Here is a 26331-nt window from a genome sequence, read left to right as displayed (position 1 = left end):
AAGGTAAAGCCCCAGCGGTTCCATGAAAACTTTGCTTCTCCTTCTTCAGTGTGGTTTTAAAGAATATAAATAACGATGGCTAATGTTTATTGAGCCTTAAATGTACCAGGCACAGTGCTAATTGCTTAAAGGTAGCCTCTCCTTTAATTGTTAATACAGCTCTTGGAGGTAAGTCCTCATGTCTTGGTTTTGTGGATAAGGAAGGTAATTCTTTAGGTAATAAGTTAAAGAGCTCGAGTTCTCTTTTAATCCGTGCGTGTGTGTGTGTGTGTGTGTGTGTAACAAAAAGCATAACTGGACGTTCACTGTGTCTCCTTTGGCTTTGTGATTTTTTTAAATATATTATTAGTCTATTAAAAATCTTAATTATTTTAGTCCTTAGCTGTTGAGTATCTTCCTATTTCTCTTTGGTATTTTAGGAAATGCCATTTTAGCCACATTCCCCTTTGCATTCTGGGTCCCCTGTTAGTTTAGAAAGAAGATCTGGCGAAAACCGAGAGAAGGCCAGGAGCTCTCCCAAAGTCTTACATGCCAGAGGACATGGCCTCCAGGCTTCCGGCTTGAGTAGAGTAGGGGAGGCAGCTGCTCTTAGTGGCCATGTTCCCTCTGTTCTCCGGCCCATTCAGAGCTCTTCTTTCCAGCAAGCCCAGGGGCCGCCCCAGCCTCAGGTACACGGGGTCTTGTGCCAGGGCGGCGTCCTCCTCAACAGCAGGCTACAACGGTGGTGTTGATGCTGCTGTCAGTGATGATGAGACACATCAGTAAGAAAATACAAAGTCGCTTGTATAGGCCTGTCCTTTTCCTAGAATGGTTTAAAGTTTCGGAAATAATTATGCCTTTGAATTGGTAGAAAACGCGCAGCATTCTGAATCTAGCCGGATCTGTACTCAATCAGTGTGTGTGGCACATTCCAGGTTATGTGGCTTTACTTACCTGAAGTTGAGAATCTGCCTATGGAATCAGTAGCAGTCAAAAACCATGTGAGCTTTGGTCATGTGATTTTTAAATCTGCTATCAAAGATTTTTGGAGCAAGGGTTAAAGGTCGATGCAGGGGAAAGTACTTAAGAGAATTAACGTGACTTACCAGTATCCTAAACAGATACTAATTGTCACGGGTGTGAAACGTCCTCTCAGCCCTTAGTCCCAGAGCACTGCACAGCTCATGTACATGAGCCCTGGGTGTCAAGGGCACGTTGTACCCTTAGCCTTCCCAGGTTAGCTCAATCCAATATTGATGTTTCTAGAGTGGGAAACTGAACCGAAAAATTTGTTCAGGGTCACACAGCTAGCGAATAGTCTAGAAGTTGGAATTTGATCTTGGGTTTCTCTGACTTGAAGGTTCATGATCTTTGGAGGGGTTTGTGGCTGGAAAAGTCGTGTTGGAGGCTGGACCAAAATAAGGGTCAGAGTGTCAGTTTGGGGCCAGGGGTGCAGCTGGAGCTGAGACCAGGACAGCTTGATCAAGGGATGAAACTGAGAAAGGCTCACCAAGTCAGCAATCTGGGCAGGTTTGACCTTGGAGAGCTAGGGAAGATGAAACTGGCGAGGTTAGTTTGGTTAAGATTACGGAGGGATTAAAAGACAGCTAAGGGTTAGGATTAAGTGGTACAGCAAACAGGTTAAAATGGAGGGGGGTTAAGAAAGAGTAAATGATCTATGTTTGATGGGTTTTCTTGGGAGAAGTTCTTGTAGTCTTGAAGGTGGATGCCCCACAGATGGTCTTTAATGCCATTCACTCTATTTTCATTTAAATGGAAAATATAAACATAAACAGGAGTAGACAGGAGCCCTGTGCACCCATTGCTCAGGTTTTAAGAGTTGTACGTCCAGTCTCTTTGTACCTATACTCTCTTCCCTCACCTCCCAACCCCCACCCTCAGTGTTATTTTGAAGTAAGTCCCAGATAGTGTGTTGTTTAATCTGTAAATATTTCAGTATGTATCTCTGAAAGATAAAGGCCTTTAAAAAGGAAACATCAACATAATACAGTTATCACATTTAAAATGCAAATTTTCAGGGGCGCCTGGGTGGCGCAGTCGGTTAAGCGTCCGACTTCAGCCAGGTCACGATCTCGTGGTCCGTGAGTTCGAGCCCCGCGTCAGGCTCTGGGCTGATGGCTCAGAGCCTGGAGCCTGTTTCCGATTCTGTGTCTCCCTCTCTCTCTGCCCCTCCCCCGTTCATGCTCTGTCTCTCTCTGTCCCAAAAATAAATAAACGTTGAAAAAAAAAATTTAAAAAAATGCAAATTTTCATACCAATTATCCAGTTTTCCTGTAGCCTCACAAATGGAATAAAGGTTTAATTTATGCTGTAGGATAGTTTGAATAAAGATCTAAGGTCCAGTCTTAGAGTTGGTTGATATAGTCTCATCTCTAGGATTTTCCTCCATCTCCACCTCTCTTCCCCTCTCTCCTTGTAACTATTGCAACTCATTTGTTGAAGAAAGTAGGTCATATGTCTAGTAGAGGTTCCTACAGTTTGAGATTTGCTGATTGATTCGCTATGGTTTAGCATGTTCTTTGGTCCTTTTTATTTCCTATAAATTGGTGGTTAGATAGGCTTTATCAAACTCATTATCATTTTTTTTTGGCAAGAATATTTCATAACTGGTTTGTTCATTAAGGAAGTATAGAATGTCTTCATTTTTCTTTCTTTTTTGATGGCACCACTGATGCTTACCATAGTCTTTTTCCTCTCTCTCAATTGTTATTATTATTATTATTTTTTTTACTGCATTCAAGACTGCCAGTGACAAACAACAAAATGTGTTTTGTAGCACATTCTACCAGGCAGTGTAGCTGTTACCATGATAAATATTCTTGGGCATGAGCCCAAGTTATGTTCGGTTTTAGGTATTTGTCCTCCTACATTTATTTTTGTATTGCTGTGTCTAATTCTAAGTGTAAGCTTTTCAGAGCCATTCAGTCAATCATTCATTCTCCAGCCCCTTCCTGAGTATCTGTCTGCACTTGGCACTGGGAACCCAGGAGGAAGTAAGAGGGCAGTTCACGAGATACACAAACAAATAGTTAAAATACAGCATTGTAAATTCTTCAGGAGGAGTACATCTGAAGAGGGTCGTTGTTTGGGGGCATGCTGGAGTTCATTTTTAGCAGGCTCTTGAGGACAGCCAGATGCTTTGCAGATCCAGAAAGAAAGGCACCCCTCCGGGACCAGGACGGACTGAAGAGCTGCACGTGCAGACACGTGGCATCCTGAGAGCTCGGGAACAGTCGAGGGGGTGAGGGGGTGAGGTGTGGGCTTGCCGGGGGAAGACCCAGCTGAAGCTGGGTGCCAGCTGGAGGGTGTTTGCCGAACTCTCCTGTGCCAGACCAAAGACCGCGGGCTTCGTTCTGTAGGCACTGAGGCCTTTTCCAAGCAATAGGGTGCCACGACCATTTGAATTTTAGCCAAGTCAGTTCTGGTGGCGTAGTGGGCCACAGGCCATAATATAAAGCGGCTCAAGTACAGGGCCTGGCAGTCGGTGGGGGAAGACGAAGACTGTGGCCTTGACAGTGAGTCGATGGGTCTGAAGCTTGTGGATAGTGAAAGATATGAAAAGGTGTGTGGGATGGCTCTGAGAAGTCCCCTGTAGATGGGGCGGTGACCGGACAGAGGACCATCAGGATGGAGGACGAAGAGGAGAGTCCTTTCCCGACGTGATGTGTGGAAGGGACTTTACCCTCAAGTAGAGATATTCATAGTGCAGTTAAAATATGTGGGACTTGAAGTAGAGGAATTGTCACCCCAAGGGATCAGCGTGGAGTAGCTGGGGTAAAGATCCGAGCGACGCCAGTTTTCGGAAGAGCCAAACTGGCCGAGGAGCTTTACGCGAACATAATGCAAGAAGGCGGCGTGGGTCTCTTTCTGTCTTTCCTGTCGACCTGTGGACTTTATTCCATGGTCATGGTAGAGAGAGTAAGTAGTCTTAGATTCAAATTTGTGGAAGTTTTAAATTTTAATATTTATTCACAGTATTGTAATAGAGTATTTTGGAAGTATCCCACATATAAAATTTGTAAGGTTCATAATTTTTGAAAGGGGAGTTTAGGAGAATATATGGAATACCTTAAAAAAAGTTAAAATTATATTAAATAGTTAGTATGTAATAGCGTGTGAGGTTTCCAGTGGCCTCCGGAGGACGCTTAGGAAAGAAATGATTTGTCCATCACATGGAGACACTATCCAGTGCTTACATGTTAGCTGTGCAAGTCACTTAAGGTTTTGTTTCCTCATGGTAAAAACAAGATGGTGGAAGGGACTATCTCGGGGGTTTATTGTAAAGGTGGGCAGCACACAGAACCTGTCACAGAGCCCTGCCTGCAAATGTCAGCTGTCTTTGTATTTCCTTCAGCGTGTTCCTGGGTTGGCGGAGGGGGTGATTGTGAACACCCAGTATGAAGTGGGTGTTTTATAGACTTATATTGCTTTCTTTTGGGAAAGGATATGTTAAATTTTTTTTACCTATACGCTAAAACTTAGGGAGGTCAATGGCATGCTAAGTTTCTTGATCCGAGTCGTGATTTCGTGTGACTGGTAACCCTGTGTGGCCATCAGGCCTGCACCCTGTGGAGGAGCCCCAGTCCTTCTTCCCTCCCACGACAGTGTCTTATATGCCATTTCTTTTCCCCGTTAGCAGTTGGAATTGATGGTGGCAGTTCCAAAAGCAGGGAGAAAAAAGGAACAGGAAACTTATTCTGACCTAGATGTTGCAGGACGTTACGATACCATTCAAATCCTGTCATCTCACTCTGGATTATTGCAGTAGTAGTAAGTGGCCATCTTTGTTCTTGGTAACACACCTGGACTTCATGCGATTATTGGAGAAATCTTTCTTAAGTCACCCAAAAGTCACCATGGTTTCTAGACCGGTTTCCACTGGCTCCTGGCCTCATCCTCCCCCACCCTGTATACCATTTGTTGGTGTGTGTAGGACCCTTCACCCCATCTACTTCTCCATCTTCCTTTGGTTTCTATTCTACATGCTCTTGAGTTTTTGTTCTCCTTTGTGTTACTGTCTACCAGTCCTCCTACCACTCCCCCTGCCCCTGCTCTCCTGCTTTTTATAATGGCTTTAGGCATATCGAGAGTTAAGATAAACATTTTTAGTGAAGCTTCATTCTGTTCCAAAATGATGGCCTTGAATGTAGACCGAGAGTCCCTTTGTTAAGAGCACTTTGTTAGATTCTGTCAAAAATTTAAAGGTACCAACCGTCTGGCAGAAATGCTCCTCGTGGAGATTTATGCCACAGAAATACTTCACACGAAGATGAACGCACGTGGATTTTATCATTGTGTTGTAGGAGGTGGGGAAAGATTGGGAGCAACCTAACTGTCCATCAGTAGGGGACTGCTTAACTAAGTCACAGTTCTGACAAATAATGCGGTACTCTGTAGCAGGACACAAAGAATAGACATTTAGGTGCAGATATGGAATGAGCTGTATGGTCTATTGTTAAGGGACCAAAAACATGCTGTGTATAGGAGAAACAGAGGAGAAAGGATTTAAATTCACATTTACACTTGGTAATGCATTGAGTGGTTATGGAAGGATAACCTTGTGGAGGGCATCCTGTGGAGGAGACAGTCATTCTTTTCATTGTTTATCACCTTGTATCTTTTGAACTCATACCATGGGAATATTTTCCCTTTTTTATTTTTTTAAAGAGTCCTTGACATTTTATGCTACATTTTCTTTCAAGTCTTGTGTTGCCATTAGTACTTAATTCATTTCATCATAAAAGAAGACAGGAGCACTTGGGCTCTTGGCCTCTACGGGACACCCACGTGATAGTTGTGATCTTATCCTTCCTTACAATGTAAGTGGGACACGAGTGTTTTGTACCTGCTCGTGCTTCACACTGTAAGATGTTAAGTACCCAGCAAAAGGAGTGTTCTCTCCTGGGCATTCAGCAGACGCCTACCACGTCTGTTAAATACCTAGGTGAGCACTTGTGGAACAGATGCGTGTGTGCCCCTACCCGCAAGCTCTTTTCACAAACCTTTGTTGTTTCCTGAGTCAGTCTCCTTTTTACCTTCGACTCATAACATAAAGAGGGTTAAAACCAGAATCCATCAATGGGTAAAAGTTTGTGGGTGTGACAAAGAAAAATAATATTGATAAAGAACTCTGAAAGGGTAAACCACATTCCGCACGTGTGGTTCTTTTGCATTGCAGAATTATTAGAGTGAGATAACTCTTTTAAATGGCCATGGCCTTGCATATGCACGGCAGATGAATGCAGAATAATATGTGTGTAAACTCGCGTGCACACTAGTGTGCACGGGTTCAGAATTGTAAATAACCAGAGATGGCAGTGATGTGTTAAAAATGTGGGGCGCCTGGGTGGCTCAGTCGGTTAAGTGTCCGACTTCTGCCCAGGTCATGATCTCATAGTCTGTGGGTTCGAGCCCCGCATCTAGTTCTGTGCTGACAGCTCAGAGCTTGGAGCCTCCTTCGGATTCTGTGTCTCCCTCTCTCTCTGCCCCTCCCCTGCTCGTGCTCTAGTCTCTCTCTCTCAAAAAAAGTAAACATTAAAAAAAGTTTTTTTAAATGTAAGGTTGTATCTTGTCATTTGTTTATAAAATGTAATGCTGAACACATTATTTCCTGATACTGACATTGCCCTCTTATATTGTCTATTAAATTACTCATTACTACTACTCTTCTTGAGGTGAAAATAAGTACATACTAGAAAATAAATATAGCTCTGAAGGGGAAAAAGCTCAGGTTTGTTATGGAATATAGCCTTTCTATCTTTTTTAAAGCTGCCAAATGTAGACTTTATAGTCCCAGGCTGATTTATATACAGATGATGATTGTTTTAGGTTAAACCTTGGTACCTTTTCTGGATGTTTCCTCAGTTAAATTAATCCTTATGTTTCAACACAAATTGAGGCAGAACAAGTTCCCGTTTCAGCCATTCTCACTAAATTTTGTTTCAGTTTTATTTCCAACTGAATTTAATAATTGAAAGCCTCTTGTGGTTAGGAATAGTGTTTGAGACTTTGGTGGGATCTAATTATTTTGAACTTTTAAAGCCTTAAAAAGTGAAATGCAAGGCCATAGTAAAATTTTCTGATAGCTTTCCTAGTCTATTGGTTTAGTGCTGCTTATTTTAGAGGGGACAGTATCGAAATTGAAATGTGTATTCATTACCGCTGTAATGGTCTCTTTCAACTCTTTTAAAAATCAGTTCATTTAGCTACAAAGAGAAAATAAAAAAAATTTAAAAGGCTAATAAGCATAGGGCATGTGAGCCTGTTCCTGTTTCTTAACTGAAGTTTACTAAAAAAAAAGAAAAAAGAAAAAAGTGTCTGAGCACTGCCCATAAAGTGTGTGTGCGCACACGCGTGTATTTGAGGAACTGGGGGGGGGGGGTCTGCTCATTTGTTTGCCCATTGTGAGGCTGTCCAGCACCTTTGTGGGGTTTTTTGTAACAGGACGAAGGCCCTGAATGGAGGCCTTGTGCCCCACTTGATTTGAAATCCTTGCTGTTCATCTAAAGGCGCCTGCAGGGCACCCAGCGGGATGTCTGTGTGACAAGTGGAGGTCTGGGGTCCGGAAGAGCCGGTGCTGGGGGCAGGGGGGTGGGCAGGGAGAGCGGTAATAATCTTTCAGCCTTGGCTTTTGTCCCCCACAGCCCAATTGTTCCCCTCTGCTGGCAGCCAGATTGAAGAGACCCTTTTGGGTGTCCTGGATGGCATGTGCTCACTGAGGCCTCACCTCACTGTTACCAGATTAAAACCTGGACAACTGGGATTTAACTCTCTTACAAAAGCATAGTACTGACTGGGCATAATGCATTCCTTTTAGAGGTTAGATATTTTGATTAATTGTGTGTGTGTGCGCGCGCGTGTGTGTGTGTGTGTGTGTGTGTGTGTGTGTGTGTGTAGATTTATTTAAAGGACAGAGGGTTGCTTGGGAAATGCTGTATTGTAGGCATGCTCTTACCACAGAGCCTGTTTAAAACCAGTGCTTGGCTACTTAAATCTGGTTTGTACAGTTTGTATACTTTGTAGTACTAGCTATTGGTCCAAAGTTTCTTGGCTTAAGAAACCATGTAATTTTAAGCGTATACTGTGTGAGAAAGGGGTGGGGCAGCAGAAGCTTTTTATAGGGTTTCAACTAATAAACATTAATTTTTAAAGTAGTATTTTGAGGACTTAACAGGAGAAGTAGAAGTTGTATATAATGTTTCTTTAATGCGAACACTGACAGGGAAAGGGAGAGAATTTTACTTTTAAGTGGTATTTTCCATTCTTTTTTCCCTGTCCCATCAGAAACTGGTTCTTCAGCTTTCAGCGCCAATTAAGACATGCTGTAATAAGTATTTTACATTCTGTGCTGCTGTTTGACTTTGGGTGCAAATGGTGGTAGAGTGTTTAGTAGCTGAGCATACATAGTTAAACAGCTCGAGATTGGGTATACAGTGAGTTTGGTGTGGTGTGGTATTTGGTTTCTATAATAGTATTTCAGTATAATACTGAAACCATGCTGAATACCTCCTGGAAAAGTGTTCAACAGGATGCCAGAAAGGCCATGTTAATGATAAGTTTCTCAGACCTCAGCAGGTTTTCTGGGTGTGTTTTGTTTCCCTACTGCTGTTTTATTCTTGATTGTGCTTCTCTGGAAACTATGCCACGTGAACATATGGAATTCTGTACATGAGCGTTTATTGGTTTTGTAGAAACCCCAGGATACCGTGAGCTTAATAATGATGTTGTTTTGTGGGTTATCGAGAGGACGTACTAAAAGTCAGTTGATAATAAAGTTTTCATTAATTATGTTAACATTTTCAAGGTAACGCTAAAGGCAGCTCAGCTCAAATCAGAATTAAACAATAACACGAACTTTTGGTTCGCTCTGGTTTAAAGAGAGTTTGGTCGTAGCTTACCTCCTTCTCCATCTTTTACTGACTGTTACCTTCCTGCAAAACTCAAATATGGCGTTTAGTTTGTATGGTCATGATAAATTTAGTTGTGTGTGTATATATACATATATGTATACACGCGCGTATATGTATACATATGTGTATATAATGTTTTTTGCTCTTGACGATTCACTGCTTTGTCATTTGCTTCTACTTTTGATAAAGTTACATGATAGCTAGAACATATTTCTGTGTCTGCTTAAATGTAATGTAAATTGATAGTTTGTGATAAGCCTTTGCTTCATTTTGGTTACAACTTCATTGAGATATTTATGAAGTGCTTTATATTTGTGTTTGTTTAGGACATGTCTCAGGAAGGCTATGGAACTAGGTCTCAACCTCCTTTGGCTCCTGGAAAACCTAACCACGAAGACTTGAACTTAATACAACAAGAAAGACCATCAAGTTTACCAGTAAGACATTAATGTGCTGATTTAGAAATGTAATGAGTTAAAGATTTTTAAAAAGACCTGTTACTTTTGCTTGTTCTACTTTATATTAAGACTCAGGGGAGAACTTTCTAGATGTCAGATGTATTTGTGGTTTATTAATTTTTTAGGGCTTTATTCTGGATAGGTCTCTTTCATCTGGAAGTATCTCTGGGTCCGTTTGCAAGGTTTATTACTCAGCTGACGGGTTTTGTGGCAGAAAGGTGTTTCTCTCGTACAGTTGTGCTTTGCCTAGCCTGTTGCTTTCTGTAGTGACACAGAACAGAGGTGTCTGTACAAGAGTTAAACGTGAAGAAATTCCCACTTGGCAAATGATCACAGCTGATGAACGAGATAAAGCATCCGGTGGTAGCATCCTAGCTTCTGGGGCTAGATGTGATGAGAAATCACCCAGTCCTTTTCTACCCAAAAGAAAGCATCTTAGTTTAAATTTGGAAAAGGCGGACTTTATTTCCACCAGCAAATTCAGTATGGGGATGGAGATATATATTGATTAGGGTAGTGGCCAGATTATAGGGAATTGTGTTGATGCCTGTAAAGAACTTGTTTTTTTGTTTTGTTTTGTTTTGTTTTAATGGACGATAGCCTAATTCAAATGAGGTTTTCCTTATAAACTAAAAGAGTACATCTGTGCAAATCAGTTTTTATATTTCTTTTTTATTAAAATATTTTGATTTGAAGAATTATTATTATTGCTTCATTTTTGTTAAGTTTCATTTAAGATGGGAGTTCAGGCTAGCCAGGATTTTAATTTGAATTTCCAATGTTTTACATTAAGTAATATTATATTACTTGTAAGCGTTCGAGGACTAGCATTTGTAATCAGCGTTCTACATGACATTTGCCATGCATGCTCTACCCGTCTTTAAGTCATGTGCAGCCTTAGAGAAGAAGGTAAGTGCTGGCCACAGGGTGTAGAGTACCTCTGAAGCCGATGAACATGTTTTTGACGTAATGTTTTAGCTTTTACATCCGTGATGGGAGGTGGGTGAAATCGGTTGTGGTCATCTTCTAGTCGACGCCGGGGTGCTCACTGTCTAGTTACTCGGTTTTCGAAAGAAGGAGAGGTGATGGGTTCTGCGTCTTGCGTTGTAAGCTTTTCTTCTTTAGCGGACGCCTGAGCTTGGTGAGCGTGTACGCGTGTGTACGCATGCAGGGGAGCAGCGCTGACAAACGTAATGTTTGCTGGGTATTTGGAAATTAGCTTGCGGTTTTCGGAAATTTCAGTGGACTCACGGGAAGCAGATGGACAACGATTTCCACTTTTTCCCCTCCCCCAGCTTTTTATTGTTTTTAGAGAAGCCCAGCTTCGTAGGGGTGCCCCTGGCTGGTGATGTGATGTGTGCTGTGCTGCAGGTTGGAAAGGCTGCTATAAATCGATACAGATTTTTTTTACGTAGTTAGAAGAACAGTTGGTGGCGTGCTGCTTTCTTTGTATCCACTGGAACTTCGGAGTCGTTCTCTAGGCTCTGCTGCTTTTCGTGGCTCTGCACGGAAAGGGGGTGTCGACGCTCAGCTGGCTCTGCAGCACCGTTAGGGAGGGAATGAAATGCGGAAGTCCCAGAAAACCCGATGGAAGAGTCGGGCTCTGGGACGGTGCTTTTTAAGCTGAGTGTTGAAAGGGGGCTGACAGCATTTCGGGAAGTGAACCGATCTGTTCATCAATAGTTCCAAGTTTTTCTGAATTGTTCTATTTGAATACTTTTAATGACTTGCTTTCTTCATCTTTTCCGTGTCTAATTCGTAAGAGGATTTACAGTTAGCTGTTTATGACACAAATTTTCTTACGTGCTAACAAAAAAGAGAGAGAGAGAGAGAGAGAGAGAGAGAAATGCCCCGTTTGGTATTTTCTTTCAGTTTTTGTAACTAACTCACAGGTAAATAAGATGCTGATTGATGCAATAACATTTCACTAAGTTTTTTTTTAGAGAACGAACTTTCCTGGTTTTGTGGTGAGTATATGGAAGTGTCAGTTACTGAATGAAGGACAAACCATAGATCAGCTGGTGTACCTAGCCACCACCCTCCTGCACCTGCTGCCAACCTGTCAAAACGAAAATTGGCTCTATTTAAATGGATTTTAGCATGCCACTTTTCTTTTAACAGGCATCGTTTGTGTAGAAAGTTTGCGTACAGGCTTGACTAACGCGTGTGTAGCTATGTTATACACAATTAAGGTCATCACAGTTTGGGGGCAAGATTTGTTGGTATTCTCCATGGCTCTAATATCATGTATTTTTAGTATTACCTCTTTTAAGTAGTTTAGTTCTCCCACTTGGCTAAGTTGATACTGTAGGTACCATGAAACTATATTGTGATTATATCTGAATTTGCTGTTGGGTAATTTGTAGATTTATGCTGCATTTTTGATTCATGTGTCAGTGATACAAATCTTGTCTTTTAAAGGCAACCCATCGTATGTGTAACCTGTAGCTTATGATGTGGAACTAAGTTGTGGGTCTTCCCTTTACATTTTAAAAAATGTGGTATAGGATTCTACCGTATGATTGTTCAGTCTTCGTTTATTATGTATGTGACTATTAAGAAGGAACTTCTCCAGTAGTCCTTTCTTAAGATTTCTGATTATATTGGGATAGATTTTGTAATATTTTTTGTACGTGTGATCTTTTCTTTAGCATGTTTGTTATGCAGTTCAGTTTCCATTATGAGAAACCAAGGTATTTCCAGTATCCTTATGCTAGAGCTGTAATTTGATACCTCAGTAAGTTGTCCTCCCACCGTTGTTTGAACTGGTATCTGTCTGTATTTGCATGTCATTAAATTCTTGGTGATCTTCAGGAGCTAACGCAGTTATGTTTTCCAGCTGACTTAGATCCTGAGATCATCCACGGTAAAGCAAATACCTCATAAATTAATACTTGTCCTCTTGTTGTCTTGGGGCCATGACCAGTGATATTTACTTATCACTTAATTCCCTCAGACCTAAGCTCAGAACAAATCTTTCTTAATAATGTCCACTCACTGCTCTCCCTCTTAATCAACAGCCTTTCCCCATTGAGTTGCATTAGCTTCCATACCTTGATATTACCATTATTAACAATTCTTAGCATGTGTAGACATTAAAAGTAGCTTGCAGAACTCTCTCTCCTTGGAATAGTATCACTTAAAATTTGAGCACATTGGGTAGTTTTTCCACCTCTAATACTGATATGAAAGGAAGCCAGCATTTAAGCAGAATACACAGTGGAAGGCCAGAAAAATGCTACAACTTACTAACGCTTTATTTTATACACATTGAGTAGATCTCAATGTCTATTTTAAGATAACCCCTCCAAATATTATTTAATACACTTTTTTTTGTTGTCTTTTGTTACATTTTCATTGCTTGTGCCATTTACTGTTTATCTTTTTATTACACTTATTTTTATAGCTGTCTTGGCTCCCCTGTTAGAATAGGATCTTTTCAGAGTATTTATGATGTTTATTCAGTAGTATTTTCCTAATAAGATTTTAGGTAAAAACTTCCAACCACGTTCTTCCTCCAGTTTCAGAATTTTGTTTTCATTGCTTAAGGGATTTTTTCCAAGGTATCAAATTGGTATCAGTAGAGCCTATGTTCTCTGATGCTCCTGAGACTAAAGGATTATAATGAGGTATCTGTATTAGCAGGGTGGGTTTTTCGTTAAAACTGTTTTATTATAAATTTTTTTTTTCAACCTTTATTTATTTTTGGGACAGAGAGAGACAGAGCATGAACGGGGGAGGGGCAGAGAGAGAGGGAGACACAGAATTGGAAACAGGCTCCAGGCTCTGAGCCATCAGCCCAGAGCCTGACGCGGGGCTCGAACTCACGGACCGCGAGATCGTGACCTGGCTGAAGTCGGACGCTTAACCGACTGCACCACCCAGGCGCCCCAAAACTGTTTTGTTATAAAATGACATTTGACTTGAACCTGGTAGCCTTAAGCTTCTAGAGAAGAAGTGGGCACTTTTGGATAATTGAGCTAAAAATAGTGTGAAAACATTCTTTTCTTAGTAATACAGGTTTTTTAATTGTAAAAATAAATAAATTGACGGGAACGATAATAATAATTTCAGTAAGTGCGGCACAGATATGTTGTTAATAAAATGTGTATAAACATGGATACAGGGAAGTAAACAAACAAAAGGTTTGATTTTCTCCTTCCAAGTAAACAGCGTTTTCCCCTCCAGGGATCTGAAGAGCTGCCCTTCTCCTCAGGTTGGCAGTCAGTGATCTGGTTTCTTCTTCGCAGAGGCCTCCCACCAGTTTGTGTTTCAGATAGTAGGCCCATTATTCGGTTTGCCTCAGATGCAGAATAAGATCAGCCCCATTCTAACAGACTTTGAGAAGGCCCATCAGGTCATTAAAAATCTCCTTCTGACCCTTTCTTCTTTAAATAGGAAATATCTAAAGAGGTCGACCTAAAAAGGGATTTTTGTATCTTTCAGAGTTTAGTAAAGAAACCCTAAATGTCGTGTAGAACAGTGCTTATGGCACCTTTGTTGAAGTTTGCAATTAGAAGGGAATATCGAGGTTTAGATAAAACATATGTCTTTTGGCCCTTTGTGAAAGGAAGGAGGTAGTAAATGCCGGTTTTTCTTTGAAATAGAGGGTGTTAAACAGGATATTGGAAGCCTGAAAGGGGATGGTTGGAAAACTGTTATTACCAAGAATATTCTTTGGGGGTTAGGTATTAGCAACAGAGCCTACAATGATCTGCCTTCCCTGAAAAAGAATACCCTGTGTGTGTTTGTTTTTTAAATCTTTAATGGCACTTACGTTGGATAGTGGTAAAAGGTCGTGGACTTTGGCAGCATATATGAATATTGATGATATGTTAATAGGGACATTTTAAGTGTTGTAGATTTGATAACACAGTTCCTGTGAACAATCGGAAACTGTTAGAAAAAGCTAGGTGAAGCGTTTTTTAACTGGGTTTTGCTTTTCACTAAGTTTTCAACCCAATTGAAAACACAAATTGGGGGCGCCTGGGTGGCGCAGTGGGTTAAGCGTCCGACTTCAGCCAGGTCACGATCTCACGGTCCGTGAGTTCGAGCCCCACGTCGGGCTCTGGGCTGATGGCTCAGAGCCTGGAGCCTGTTTCTGATTCTGTGTCTCCCTCTCTCTCTGCCCCTCCCCCGTTCATGCTCTGTCTCTCTCTGTCCCCCCCCCCCAAAAAAAAAAAAAAAAAAACGTTGAAAACACAAATTGTTAAAGTGTTCTTAACCTGTTAGGTGGCAGGTTTTTGCAAAAGTTGAAATCTACCAGGTTAGAATTAGATGTTTGGCTGCTGAATGAACTCTTCCCAAACTTTTTTTACTTGTATCTTGAACTTGATTTAAATGGGTTTCAGTAAAAGGTTAAGAGGATAGCTGTCTTCCGTTGATTGATCCTTCTCAAATCATTCTGGACATTTAAAACATTGTAAGTTGTTGTCACTTTATTTCAGTATTGAAGCACTGATAATTCCTGTGTGTAGCTGGCGACATCAGCTGTTTGTGAGTGTTTCTAAATGTTAGTAGAGTCCGTGGAGTTGGGGAGTTAGGGAAGAGGTGACCGGTGAGCAATCATGGAAGGGAGCAGGAAGTTCTGTGATGGATGGAGCCTTGTCAGGTAGAGTATCTGAAGATACCCCTTCATCAGTGGCATAGTTTCCAAACTGAAGGTACAGACACATTTTGATGTCTTGGCAAAGTTTTAAGTGGAACACGCAATAGTTGGAATTCTTACGTAGGATTTACCATCTTCTCAAACGTAATTTTAGTAACTGGTCTATTCCATATGGAGACCTTAATTCTTTTTGGATTAAGGTTGAGAGAAACACGTGAAGACCTTACTTGAAAGTTCGAATTTAGGAAAAGTGGTAGTGACTTTGACAAACGTTATTTTCCAACATGGCTCATTTCTTTAAGATGTGATGTTCTATAATTTTATCCTTTAGACTACATTTGTGATATTGGCCGTCATTTTGAAAATAGAGGATAATACTTGAACAAGGCAAGAAGTAGTAGGAAGCGGGAAAGTAGGTTTCTCCTTCTTTCAAAACAATCTTCCACTTAAATGTTTGTTCTGTAAATGAATACCCAATAAAACCTCACCAGTTTGGATTTCTTCCAGGTAAAAGCAGGTTAAATATATGGAAAGTTTGAATAAATTAATATTTAAAAAGAACTAGAGTTTGCTTTTAAATAACTGAAGTGTTTGTGTGCAAAGTGTTTCTAAATTGAGATCTTCAGCCCTGTTGAAATAAGTGGATAATTCTAAATTTATTATAGCTGAGATATTTGCTTAGTGGCAATATGTTATTTTAAAAGATTCGTTTAATTTTTAAAAACACTGTAAGCATACCCCCTGCAAACTTGTTCACATAACATTCTAAAGGTTTCCATTTAAAGTATGGGGGAAATGAATTTCAACCCATTTTATGGGACTGTCAGTTCTAAAAAAATTAATGAAAGAGTGCTATAAAAAATAGACACTGGACAAAATTGGAGATGAAGAGAGACTGAAACATAACTGATTTGCAGGATATTGGTTTTGATAATAGAAAGATAACTATGATCTATAGTTGATAAATGAGGCTCATTAAGTAAGGGATGAAAAATGCAGATGTTCCTGGCTGATAGAAAAGTCAGCATACAGGATTTGCCCTAACAAATTGGCGACGGGAAGGTTTTGAGCCAGCTTGCTGCTCTTCAGATGACCTGGGGGAGGCTGTGGAGCCTTCTCTGTGGCCCCACAGGCTGGGCGCATACAACTCCCAGGTGTGTCCACAAAGAGCCACCCAACCACACCTGGACACATGAGCCTCTCCGACAGATGAGCTGTCTCTGAGCACAAGGGGGAGAGCAGTCGTGTTTGTCTTCAGTATAAAGCACAGAAAAACGGCGTGTGGGAAATTCTTGCATGGGGGCTTGGGTAGGACAGGTGGTCAAGCCAAGCCGCACAACAACTTCGGGTTTTAATTTTACTTTTTATGCCAGGACTGACGTGCAAAGGTACCTTTTCTCATTCGAGCCTGCCGAAGGCAGGCGTGTTGAACTAGAAAGCCTCCTTCCTCCTTTCTTCAGGGTGCTGGTACCCAGAGGGGTCAGTGGGCTTCCCCCAGTTCTGCAGCCATGGCCAGGGTAAGGGGTTGAATGCGTTTTACTTTGTGCTAGCCATGTTAGGTGGGAAATAGATTTTAATTTACAAATTTCCTCTTTGTAGGTAACTGAAGGCATATATGTAGGTTATATAATAGGAGCTCCATAACCAGCAGGAGCTCATAGTAGCGTTTGTGGACTGGTTAATTGCTTTTATTTTTCTTTTCGAATGGAAGTAACTATTTTTGATATTAACCATCAGCTTGGGAGAGGAAATAAATACATGTAGAGAGCAAAATTTTTTATTCTTCCCTCACAATGTAGGGTTTTGGAAGTGTCTCTCTCTTCCTCATCTTTTTCTTTTGCCTTCTTTCTCTAAATCGTTGTAAAATAACTGAATGGTCTTGTTTTCTTTTGTTTGGGTCAAGAAATTTTAGCTGAAAATTGTTACTGTGTGAAAGAAGATTATTGACTCAACAAGCCTTCAATTTTCCGTGAATAACACTCCCACCCCCTAGCTTCAGGAACACGCCGTGCATGCATTCTATTTTAAAATACAGACTGTAATTTAAAACAGGCAGTTTGATGCCCCACTGAACTTTGTTTAAGCCTGGAATAAAAGAGGGGGGAAAAAAAGCTTTAAGCTACAAAAAAGTGACTAAGCTTTCTCAACCACTTTTCTTCATAATGCATTCTATTTAAGAAAAAAAAAAGCTGTCAGGTACTATTGTTGGCTCCTTCTACAGGACCTAAATTTTATCCAATGTTAAATTGTGGTGTGTGTGCCTTTTCACTTTATTTCATTATCAAGCTATTGTTTGAATTTTTTAAGCGTTCAGAGCAGTGGTCCTGTGCAGTGGAATTTGCGTGCATACATTTGTGCATTTTGTCCCTGTTCAGTGCATGTGAGAACATTAATTCAAAAATTAAATATATAATTTTTAGCATTCAGTTATTGATAGCTAATTTCCTAGAGTTCTCAGATTTATATAGCACCTGATTATTAGACCAGAAAGATAATAAATAATATTATGGCTAAATATTTAGATCAGATTATTATAAAAATGATTAGCTGGGAGTCGTTTAAATCATTTGCCCTTTTTTTTCCCTCCCAGAAACAAAATGAGCAGCTTATGATGACTCATATGGTAGGAATGATGACTTTATTGTGATAAAGTAATATATTTTGGCCTGGATACCTGTTCTAATGATGATGGTGAATGGCAAACAGGACTAAATCTTTGTCAAAGTTCTGGCTCGCGTATGCCCTTCAGTAATGACGTCTCCAGCAATGGTTTCCCTCCCATTTTTGGGTGCAATTTGCTTTTTTTTTTTTAATGTTTATTCATTTTGAGAGAGAGAGACAGACAGACAGACAGACACACAGAACTTGTGTGGGGGAGGGGCAGAGAGAGAGAGGGAGACAGAATCTGAAGCAGGCTCCAGGCTCTTGAGCTTTCAGCGCAGATCCCAACGTGGGGCTCGAACTCAGGAGCCATGAGATCGTGACCCAGCCAAAGCTGGACACTTAACCAACTGAGCCACCCCGGCGCCCTGGGTGCCATTTGCTTTTGAACATACTTAGGGATTTGGAGTTGCATGATTGAGTCCATAGCTTTATTATGCAGGTTATGGGAGAGCCACAGGTCTTTTTGTGGAGTCTGTCTCTAACTTCTCTGAGCTTGCAGAGGGCTCCCTCTCCCTACTGTGGGATCAGTTTGGTACTTTGACATATTTGAGTGTAGGGAAGTTTTGGGAGAAGGAGAAAGGTTTATCTTGAAAAGTTGAGAAGTACATGTACCGGATATCTTTATGACCACCTGGTATAAAGTGGGAGGTAGGAAAAAGAAACAAAAAGGAAGCCGCAGGACAATGAAATCTTATCTTTGTAATGCAAAGTCTAATGCCTTTCCCCACTGGATCAATGGGAACCCAGTGGAGACCATTGTCTGAACCAAAACAATCAGCAGTTGGTTTTAATTTCATGCTGGTGTAAGGACGACCCTGATGGCCTGTATCTGAGGACTCCAATCACTTCTGACACTCCAGGTTTACATCTGTGTACTAAAAAGTAACGGAGTAAGCACCCTGTGCTTTTTAAACTGAGATTTATCACTAATGGAAATATTAGCAACCCAGGGACATGAAAACCACCATTTGTTCTTGATGAACCCAAGTCAGTTTAATGAAAAATGTCCCCTGCATTTTGTGCCCCCTCCCCCCTTCCCTCCCTCTTTCCCTCCCTGTCTCCCTCCTTTCTCTCTGGAGCTCCTTGGTTTGATCTGGGTAGAGTGGTATGTCACAAGTCTTCCTTTTACTTGCTTTTATTACTATCTTTGTCAAAGCAGAGTGGTGTCCCCTGAGACAATGGTACATAAGCTGTGCCTGATCTACAGGTAAATGTCTTCTCTTAAAGTCCAGAATGAGCGAGCACAGCAGTATCCTGCCCCCATCTTAGACTTGTATCCTGATACTGATAATTTTTTTTTTCAAAAATTTCTCATGTAAGGTAGGGATCTTTCATCAGTTTTTATTTTCACCATGGGTATGGGTGGTTGAGAAGTACAGTGATTTAGTTAACACCTTCTAATGACCCCAAAAGTATGTGATTGGTCTTTTGTTATTATCTGTATCTGGAGAAAATTTGGCTTCAAAATAATAATAATTATGTGTAACAATTTATTGAGCACCATTTTTAAAAGTCTTGGTTTACATAAATAAAACTTTCAGTTAACTAACACTGGAAACTACTAGTAAAAGAATAGCTATGCCCAGAGTCAGGGGTCTTAGTGAATGTCGTAGGCGTGAGTTACATGTGAGTTACATGAACTTTAAAGACATGCCCTTCTTGACATGTATTTTGTCTTCTCAAAGCCAGATCCCACCCCATCTTCTATTTTTGAAAGTCTGGTACTTTCAGGTTACCTAGACAAGTGAATTGTTCCCTGCCTTTTATTTATGCAAAGCCTTTATTTTTAAAATGCCTTCATTACCACTGGAGGCAGGGAGACGACTTAAGAGGTTAGTGTATTATCTCGCTAATGAGGTTGAGTCAGATTATTAAAAAGTGATGGCAGTGAGAATGCAGAGGAGAAAATTGTTGAAATAAAGGGAGGGATGAATGATAGATGCTTTTAAGGGTTTTAAGCTGAGTGGCCAGGAGATGACAAACACAGGGGTGATGTGGTGGTGGGAGTTGGTTTAGGGAGAAAAGAATAACCCAGAGATTTTATGAGATTTTATGAATAAATCTGCCGGAATTCTAAAACTCCTAAAAGAAAACATTTCATCTTTGTTACCAAAAACCTTATTTTTTGTATAGGTCTTTTATATAAGAGTTAAAATGTCATAAATAGATACTGATGTTGAAAGAATGGTAGTGGTGGCTATAACTGTACATTTCACTAAAATTCTCGGAGATGATTTGAAGAGTATTGGAGCAGAGTTTGTGTAAACAACTCAGCAGATTGTACCAGAGCGTTGCTAGCTCTAACATGGAGTAAGACAGAGTGCCATCGCAAAAATAGATGAAACTATATATAATTCAGTTAGGACTCATGGCTGGTCCCATTGCCTTTGTTTTTAGGAGAATCCAGTAAGTTTATATCCTAATATGCTCCTTGGGTGGGGCCAGGTGACTTTATTTGGCTTTGTTTGGCTTACTTTGGAATGATTTAGACTTTGTTCTGGTTGCATTTCATTCTGGAGGGGGCATCCCTTAGTTTCATGTATCTCGTTATGATTTCTCCTCTTCTGAAACTTATTTTGAGTATGTGCATTTATGAGTCTACTATACAAATTTCACGTTTTTACTTGTTTGTTTGTTTTTCTTTTTTGAGGCTATGCGACTGTGCGAGGGGGCGGGGGAACCTGGTTTTTCACATGCTATTTTTGAAAGCTGTTCTTTTTTATTGTGTAGTAGCGGTTACTCCTTTGAATACCTTGAGTTTCTGTGATACATTTAAATCCCAGCAGAGGAAATAGGGCCTTAGGGAGATTACCATGAACTCTGAGCAGATTTCTCTTGGTGTTTTAAAATTAAACCCCTCCCTCCCTTTTTTTCTCCCAGTGTTTAAAGCACTGTCATTTCACTTCCTGCATAAAGAGCAAAGGTTTAATATTAATAAGTTATTAAAATGTGTGTAGTTTTACGTATTTTGCTTCAGATTTTTTTAAAGCTCTACTTCCCAGATGTGAAAATAAAGACTCCACAATGGCAGGAAACGGGACTCAAAGTCCTGGCAGTGGTGGAGTCCCAGTGAACCCATAGTTCATCCCTTTACAGCAGCTTTCTGCGTGCACCTGTCCTAGAACACACCTGAGTGCCCTTCAACTTTAGTTTTCAAACCTAAGACCTTCTCTCTTTTGAAACACTGTTTTGCCAATTTAGATTAAAATTATGAGTGTCCTTGAATAAATACGAATATGTTCAGATTTTCTCAAGTGGTTTTGCTTTTCTGTAGTTACTCTATTTGTCTTTCCTCAGCTAGTGTGCCTAAATGTTGACATCCTCGATTAATGCAGAAGGTTTCACTTTACCCGGAAAAACTCAATTACGTTTAACAGTCATTTATTGATTGCCTCCTGTGTTTAAGATTTTATGTTAGGTGTAGGAATAACATAAAGATAAAATTTGGATTAGCTTATTAGTGTTCTTTCCTGTAACACACTCAGCAATAAGAAATCCACAAGAAAACAGACCTATATTCAGAATGCCTGTTATTGAAAAGACTATCTTCTCTTTTTATCTTCAGAGAACCATCTATAAAATCTGCAAAATTCATACTTTTAGCAAGTGTAATATCACAGAGATGTTTTGCCATTGTGGAAGTTTGGGATATTTGAAAAGGTAAGAGCACTGACAGCTATATCAAAATGAAGTTAGCCTTTTCTGCAAGGGTGGCATTTAGTTCCATATTAGAAATGCTTGTTATTTTAGGGGAAGAACATTACTGCCACACACTTTTGTCAACATTTGGTGTGGTAAAGTAATGATTCTGCTGGCTTTCTTGAGGGATTTCATGAGGGATCTTATTATTTCTTCTACTTTTCTCCCCTGGCTTAACATTCATTTTTCTGACTTAATTTCTACTTTTATAGAGATGAAAACAAGATATTAAAGTTCTAGCCACCTTTGATAGAATTCTGGCCCTTTCTGGGGGTATCACATTTTAAAAAGTGTATCTAAATAGGCACATTATGGTTCTCAAAGCACATTCACGCGTACGCTCAGTGTAGTTTTATTGCCTGGACGCTTCACCTTTACCCCTGTGGATTACATGCGATAGAACGTATATAAAACTTCTTGGGTGGTACTTGCCTTATGTGTCAGCACTCGTAAACGTCACTTTCTTCCATTTGTTTGCCCCTCCTCTTTTGAAACTTACTTAGCTGTCCGTGCCTGATAGGATTGCCAGTCTACCAGACTTCCCCGAGATTCAGTATTCCCTTCCTCCGGATGAGGAAACCCGGAACAGAGACTTGGTAGAGTCCCGGTGATTGTGGCAGCTGATGGTTGACTAAAACTTTATCTCCTTGACTCCTCGCCCGTTAGACTCCGTTATTGGACCTCCCCTTATGTGGACCTCTTCGGATAGAGTGTGTTGGTGTGAATACCACTGGGATTCTTCCGCATTCGTTTGGATTCTGTGTTGTTCATTTTTATTTACCACATAACAGAAGAACATGTATATGTGAAAACTACATTAAATACGTTGTAATTCAAAACAATGCTAAGGGGCTCTCCCAGCATTATGGTTAGAGTCGTGTAGGTAACTAAATGGCTTTTCCTTGCTCTTTCCAACTTGTGATATTATCAGGGAGTGGTAGAATCACCTAAAAGAAGATAAAGAAAAGAAAAGGCGTGAGAAAAGGCATGGATAGAGATCTACTCTGGTTTTAGTGAAGTTGGCCTTAGATAGACTCCTTAGATTTTGCAAAAGGTTTTCTGGTTTCTGAGGCAGATAACCATAGGAACCCTAGTGGTTGTCCAGGAATCACCAGCTGTGACTGATAAACACACCTTTAAGTGGGAGACTGAAGGTGGGGAATTAGGTAAAACAACTTAAGATATCCTCCTAAGTCAAATATGTTTCCCTCCCTCTCTATCCCTAATACACATACAGAGAGGAAAGGAGGGGGATCAAGGGGGCATAAATAATTTTATTAATATAGAAAACACACCTTTTGGAATTCTCTGCCTTTTTTCATCCCAGTTGATTAGATGGCATTCAGTAAGTATGTCGTTTTGAGTCAGGTGGTGTTTTGCAAGGGGAACATCCTAGAAGTATCTTACTTTGGATTTTTAGTCCTGCTCTTTGAGACCATGGTATTTATTGATGTTTAAATTCTTTTTTCAATGTTTTTATTTACTTTTGAAGGAGAGAGAGACAGAGCATGAGCGGGGGAGGAGCAGAGAGAGAGGGAGACATAGAATTTGAAGCAGGCTCCAGGCTCTAAGCCGTCAGCACAGAGCCTGATGTGGGGCCCGAACCCACGAACTGTGAGATCATGCCCTGAGGCGAAGTCGGACGCTCAACCGACCTAGCCACCCAGGCGCCCCTATTGATGTTTAAACTGTGCATCCCTTGGGATGCCTCAGGCGGCTCAGTCAGTGAAGCCTCCAACTTTAGCTCAGGTCATGATCTCCCCAGTCAGAGTTCAAGCCCCGCGTCAGGCTCTGTGCTGACAGCTCAGAGCCTGGAGCCTGTTTTGGCTTCTGTGTCTCCCTCTCTGTCTCTGTCCCTCCCCTGCTCGTGCTGTTTTCCTCCCTCCCTCTCTCTCTCTCTCTCTCTCAAAAATAAGTCAACATTAACAAAAATTAAAAAAATAAATTGTACATCCCAACTAGGGAACGTTTGCCGATGCTTATTTAATAAATCCAATATATTTAGCCAGCAGTAGTAGCTAGTGAAAAGGTACCTGGACAAATTGTAGAGGAAAGGAATATTACTTTATAGTGATAAATAGGTCAATATATTTTACTTTTCCCAACATATTTTATGAACTATCTTACCATGTCCCTTGTGTGTGATACTCACCATCACCAATTTTACTTTTGAATATATTCATAAACCCAGTTTCTCATCAATACAACAAAATTATATGAAGTTTAATATAATTCATTTTTTAGCCTCTCTGAAGTTTTTATACTGTGGTATTCTAATATAAAAAGTATGACCCAGGGTCCCCTGGGTGGCTCAGTCGGTTAAGCGGCCGACTTCGGCTCGGGTCATGATCTCGCGGTCCGTGAGTTCGAGCCCCGCGTCGGGCTCTGTGCTGACAGCTCAGAGCCTGGAGCCTGTTTTGGATTCTGTGTCTCCCTCTCTCTGACCCTCCCCTGTTCATGCTCTGTCTCTCCCTGTCTCAAAAATAAATAAAACGTTAAAAAAAAAATTAAAAGAAAAAAAGGATGACCCAGACACTATATAACTTAACGATTGAAATTTAAGACTATAGATTTCTTCATCTACAAAAGTGTTTAAAAACACCTTGGAGGATTCTCTGTCAAAAATAAGTAAACTTAAAAAAAATTTCTCTCTCTCTCTCTTTCTCTCTCTCAAAAATAAATAAACATTTAAAAAAAAAAGAAAAAAGGAGGGGTGCCTGGGTGGGTCAGTTGGTTAAGCGTCCGGCTTCAGCTCAGGTCGTGATCTCACCCTTTGTGAGTTTGAGCCCCGCGTTGCGTTCGGACTGTGTTCTGACCTGACAGCTCGGAGCCTGGCGCCCGCTTTGGACTCTGTGTCTCCCTCTCTCTCTCTCTCTCTGCCCTTCCCCTCCTCACATACTTGTCTCTCTCAAAAATAAATGAACAGTAAAAAAAATGAAAAAAAGCAGCTTGGAAGAGGTATTCTTCTAACATGTGTCCCTATGAATGTGTAAATAAATTTGTTTATTTTTAAATAAACCAATGGCCACTTTTAACTGAAAGAGTCCTGTTGTGACAGAACATTTTCATTTCCTATGATGTTTTTACATAGAATTTATAACCCATGTGTTTCTAAATAGGAATTGAGCTGACCTGCACTAAAGCATTTCTATAAACTGAGGCTACTCAAAGTGGAATACAAATTTAAAAAAATGGTTAAAAATGGAGAAGTAAACAAACCATGATAATACAGTTACCACGAATCACTATTAAATTTAAGGCTGTGGGGTGCCTGGCTGGCTCAGTCCATGGAGCCTGTGACTCTTGATCTCAGGGTTGTGAGTTCGAGCCCCACATTGAGTGTAGAAATCACTTAAAAATAAAATCTTAAAAAAAAAACAAATTTAAGGCTGCATTCCTGACTAGGTAGAAGGGGGAAAAAGTAAGGTTGCGTGATTATTAACATAAACCGAAGGCATCATTTCTTGAAGTGGAATATCACCTTTATACTTTTGTAAGATAGTAAAATCTTTTATTTTGTGAAAGGAAATAGTCTGTAAAGGAACACATAAATATTCCTGTGAAAATAGTGAATAACGATGCCAAAATACAGGTTTTCTATTTTTTTTATAGCGTTAAGTTTTTTCATTTTATTTGGGATAATTGTCTAGAACTTAAAGTTTGGCATCTTGTTACATAAATAAGTGAACGAATGATTGGCTGTTTCTTCTATAACTTGCTTAACTGTCAGAATTACAAATCCAGCAATTGTGTCCAAAGGAGTAGCTTACTGAACCCATTTTCGTTTCAGAGTTTTTTTGAAGACAATAATTTTGTAAGCATAAAATACGTAGCAGGATGTAAAGTCATTTAATAAATAAGTACTTCAGTTGTGAAGTAAACTTTTCTTTGTTTTGACGCATAGGTGACAATTTGTAAGTTGGCATTTTTCTGTTGTATGTCTTTATGGGAGAAGATTGTTCATCTCTGAGTTGCAAGATTTGGGCTCACGATTAATTGGTTTTTCTGGCGAGGGTCTAAATTTTACCATGCAGACATTCCACCAGTGACTTAATAGTTATAACGTTGCAATATTTATCTTCTGGCAAAGCTTAGGGATTTTTTTTTTTTTTTTTTTTTGTACCTGTTGACCTGAGTACATCATAAAATTGGAGATGTGTTCCTCAGGACAAAAAGGTAAATCCATAAACTGTCTAGCTCCTTCAGAGTTTTAGTGGAAGCAGTGTGATGCTCGTGTGTTTCCTCCACTTCTCCCCCCTAGGACTGGGCCTGGAAGAATCTTTGGTCCAAGCATGTGTCGGTTGCTATGCTTTATACTTCAGAAGGAATGGACGTGGGCAGCAAGCAAGCCAGTGACCCACCCAGTAGGGGACAAGGATCTTGACTCCAGTCTTGATTTGAATCCACAACTATCTTTGGCTCTTGGCCACTCGTCAATCTTTAGGGAGAAGGAGGTTGGTTGTTAGAAAGGGGAAGCTGTATCGTGCTCCTGTTATTGTGAAGGAATTAGATTTTTTTTGAGACCCCAACCATGTGACAGAACTCAACAAGAAGATAATTTAACATCCTTTTATTCTTAAAAAATAGTAACAGTATATATAGGAAAACTACCTCTGTTCATTTGTAGGTCAGTCTTGTTGTTTCTAACTCCCTTTAAGTGAAAAAGCTCAAGTATGGTCAATTCCTCCTTATGGAGACTTCAGGAAGGTTAATTCTCTCGTATTTCATTACCTCTAGGAAAATTACCTGCTCAAGATTTTGGGCTTCCACTTTTAAAAATTGTGCAGCTACAAAATCATGAAATAGCACTGTCAATGTCAGCTTTATTTATTTATGTGGTTATTTTTTTTAAAGACACAAAAAACCCCTGTAAATTGGAAAATTGTTTCCCTTCAGAGGGCTTAAAAAATATCTTGAGTTTGTTGGGATTAGATTGGGTGGCAGTCAGGGTAGCTGCTCTTGTGTAGCTGAAGTGCACAAATCGATTTTGCTC

The 26331-nt window shown here is 40.3% G+C and overlaps 1 protein-coding gene across 10 annotated transcripts in view; it reads left to right on the top strand.

The window, feature by feature from the left end:
* ARID1B (AT-rich interaction domain 1B) overlaps positions 1-26331 on the top strand; it is a 457423-nt gene that overhangs the window by 162059 nt on the left and 269033 nt on the right. For all 10 annotated transcript variants that reach the window (XM_040448795.1, XM_040448794.1, XM_040448793.1 and 7 more), the window contains one exon: positions 9236-9346. In XM_040448795.1, coding sequence (XP_040304729.1) covers positions 9236-9346 — 111 coding nt within the window. The remainder of the gene's footprint in view (positions 1-9235; positions 9347-26331) is intronic.

Source organism: Herpailurus yagouaroundi, unplaced genomic scaffold (genome assembly GCF_014898765.1).
Source record: "Herpailurus yagouaroundi ecotype Mexico unplaced genomic scaffold, PumYag 198, whole genome shotgun sequence".
Taxonomy (NCBI): Eukaryota; Metazoa; Chordata; class Mammalia; order Carnivora; family Felidae; genus Herpailurus; species Herpailurus yagouaroundi.
Note: the sequence above shows the minus strand (reverse complement) of the source record. Positions and strands in the feature narration are given on the sequence as shown.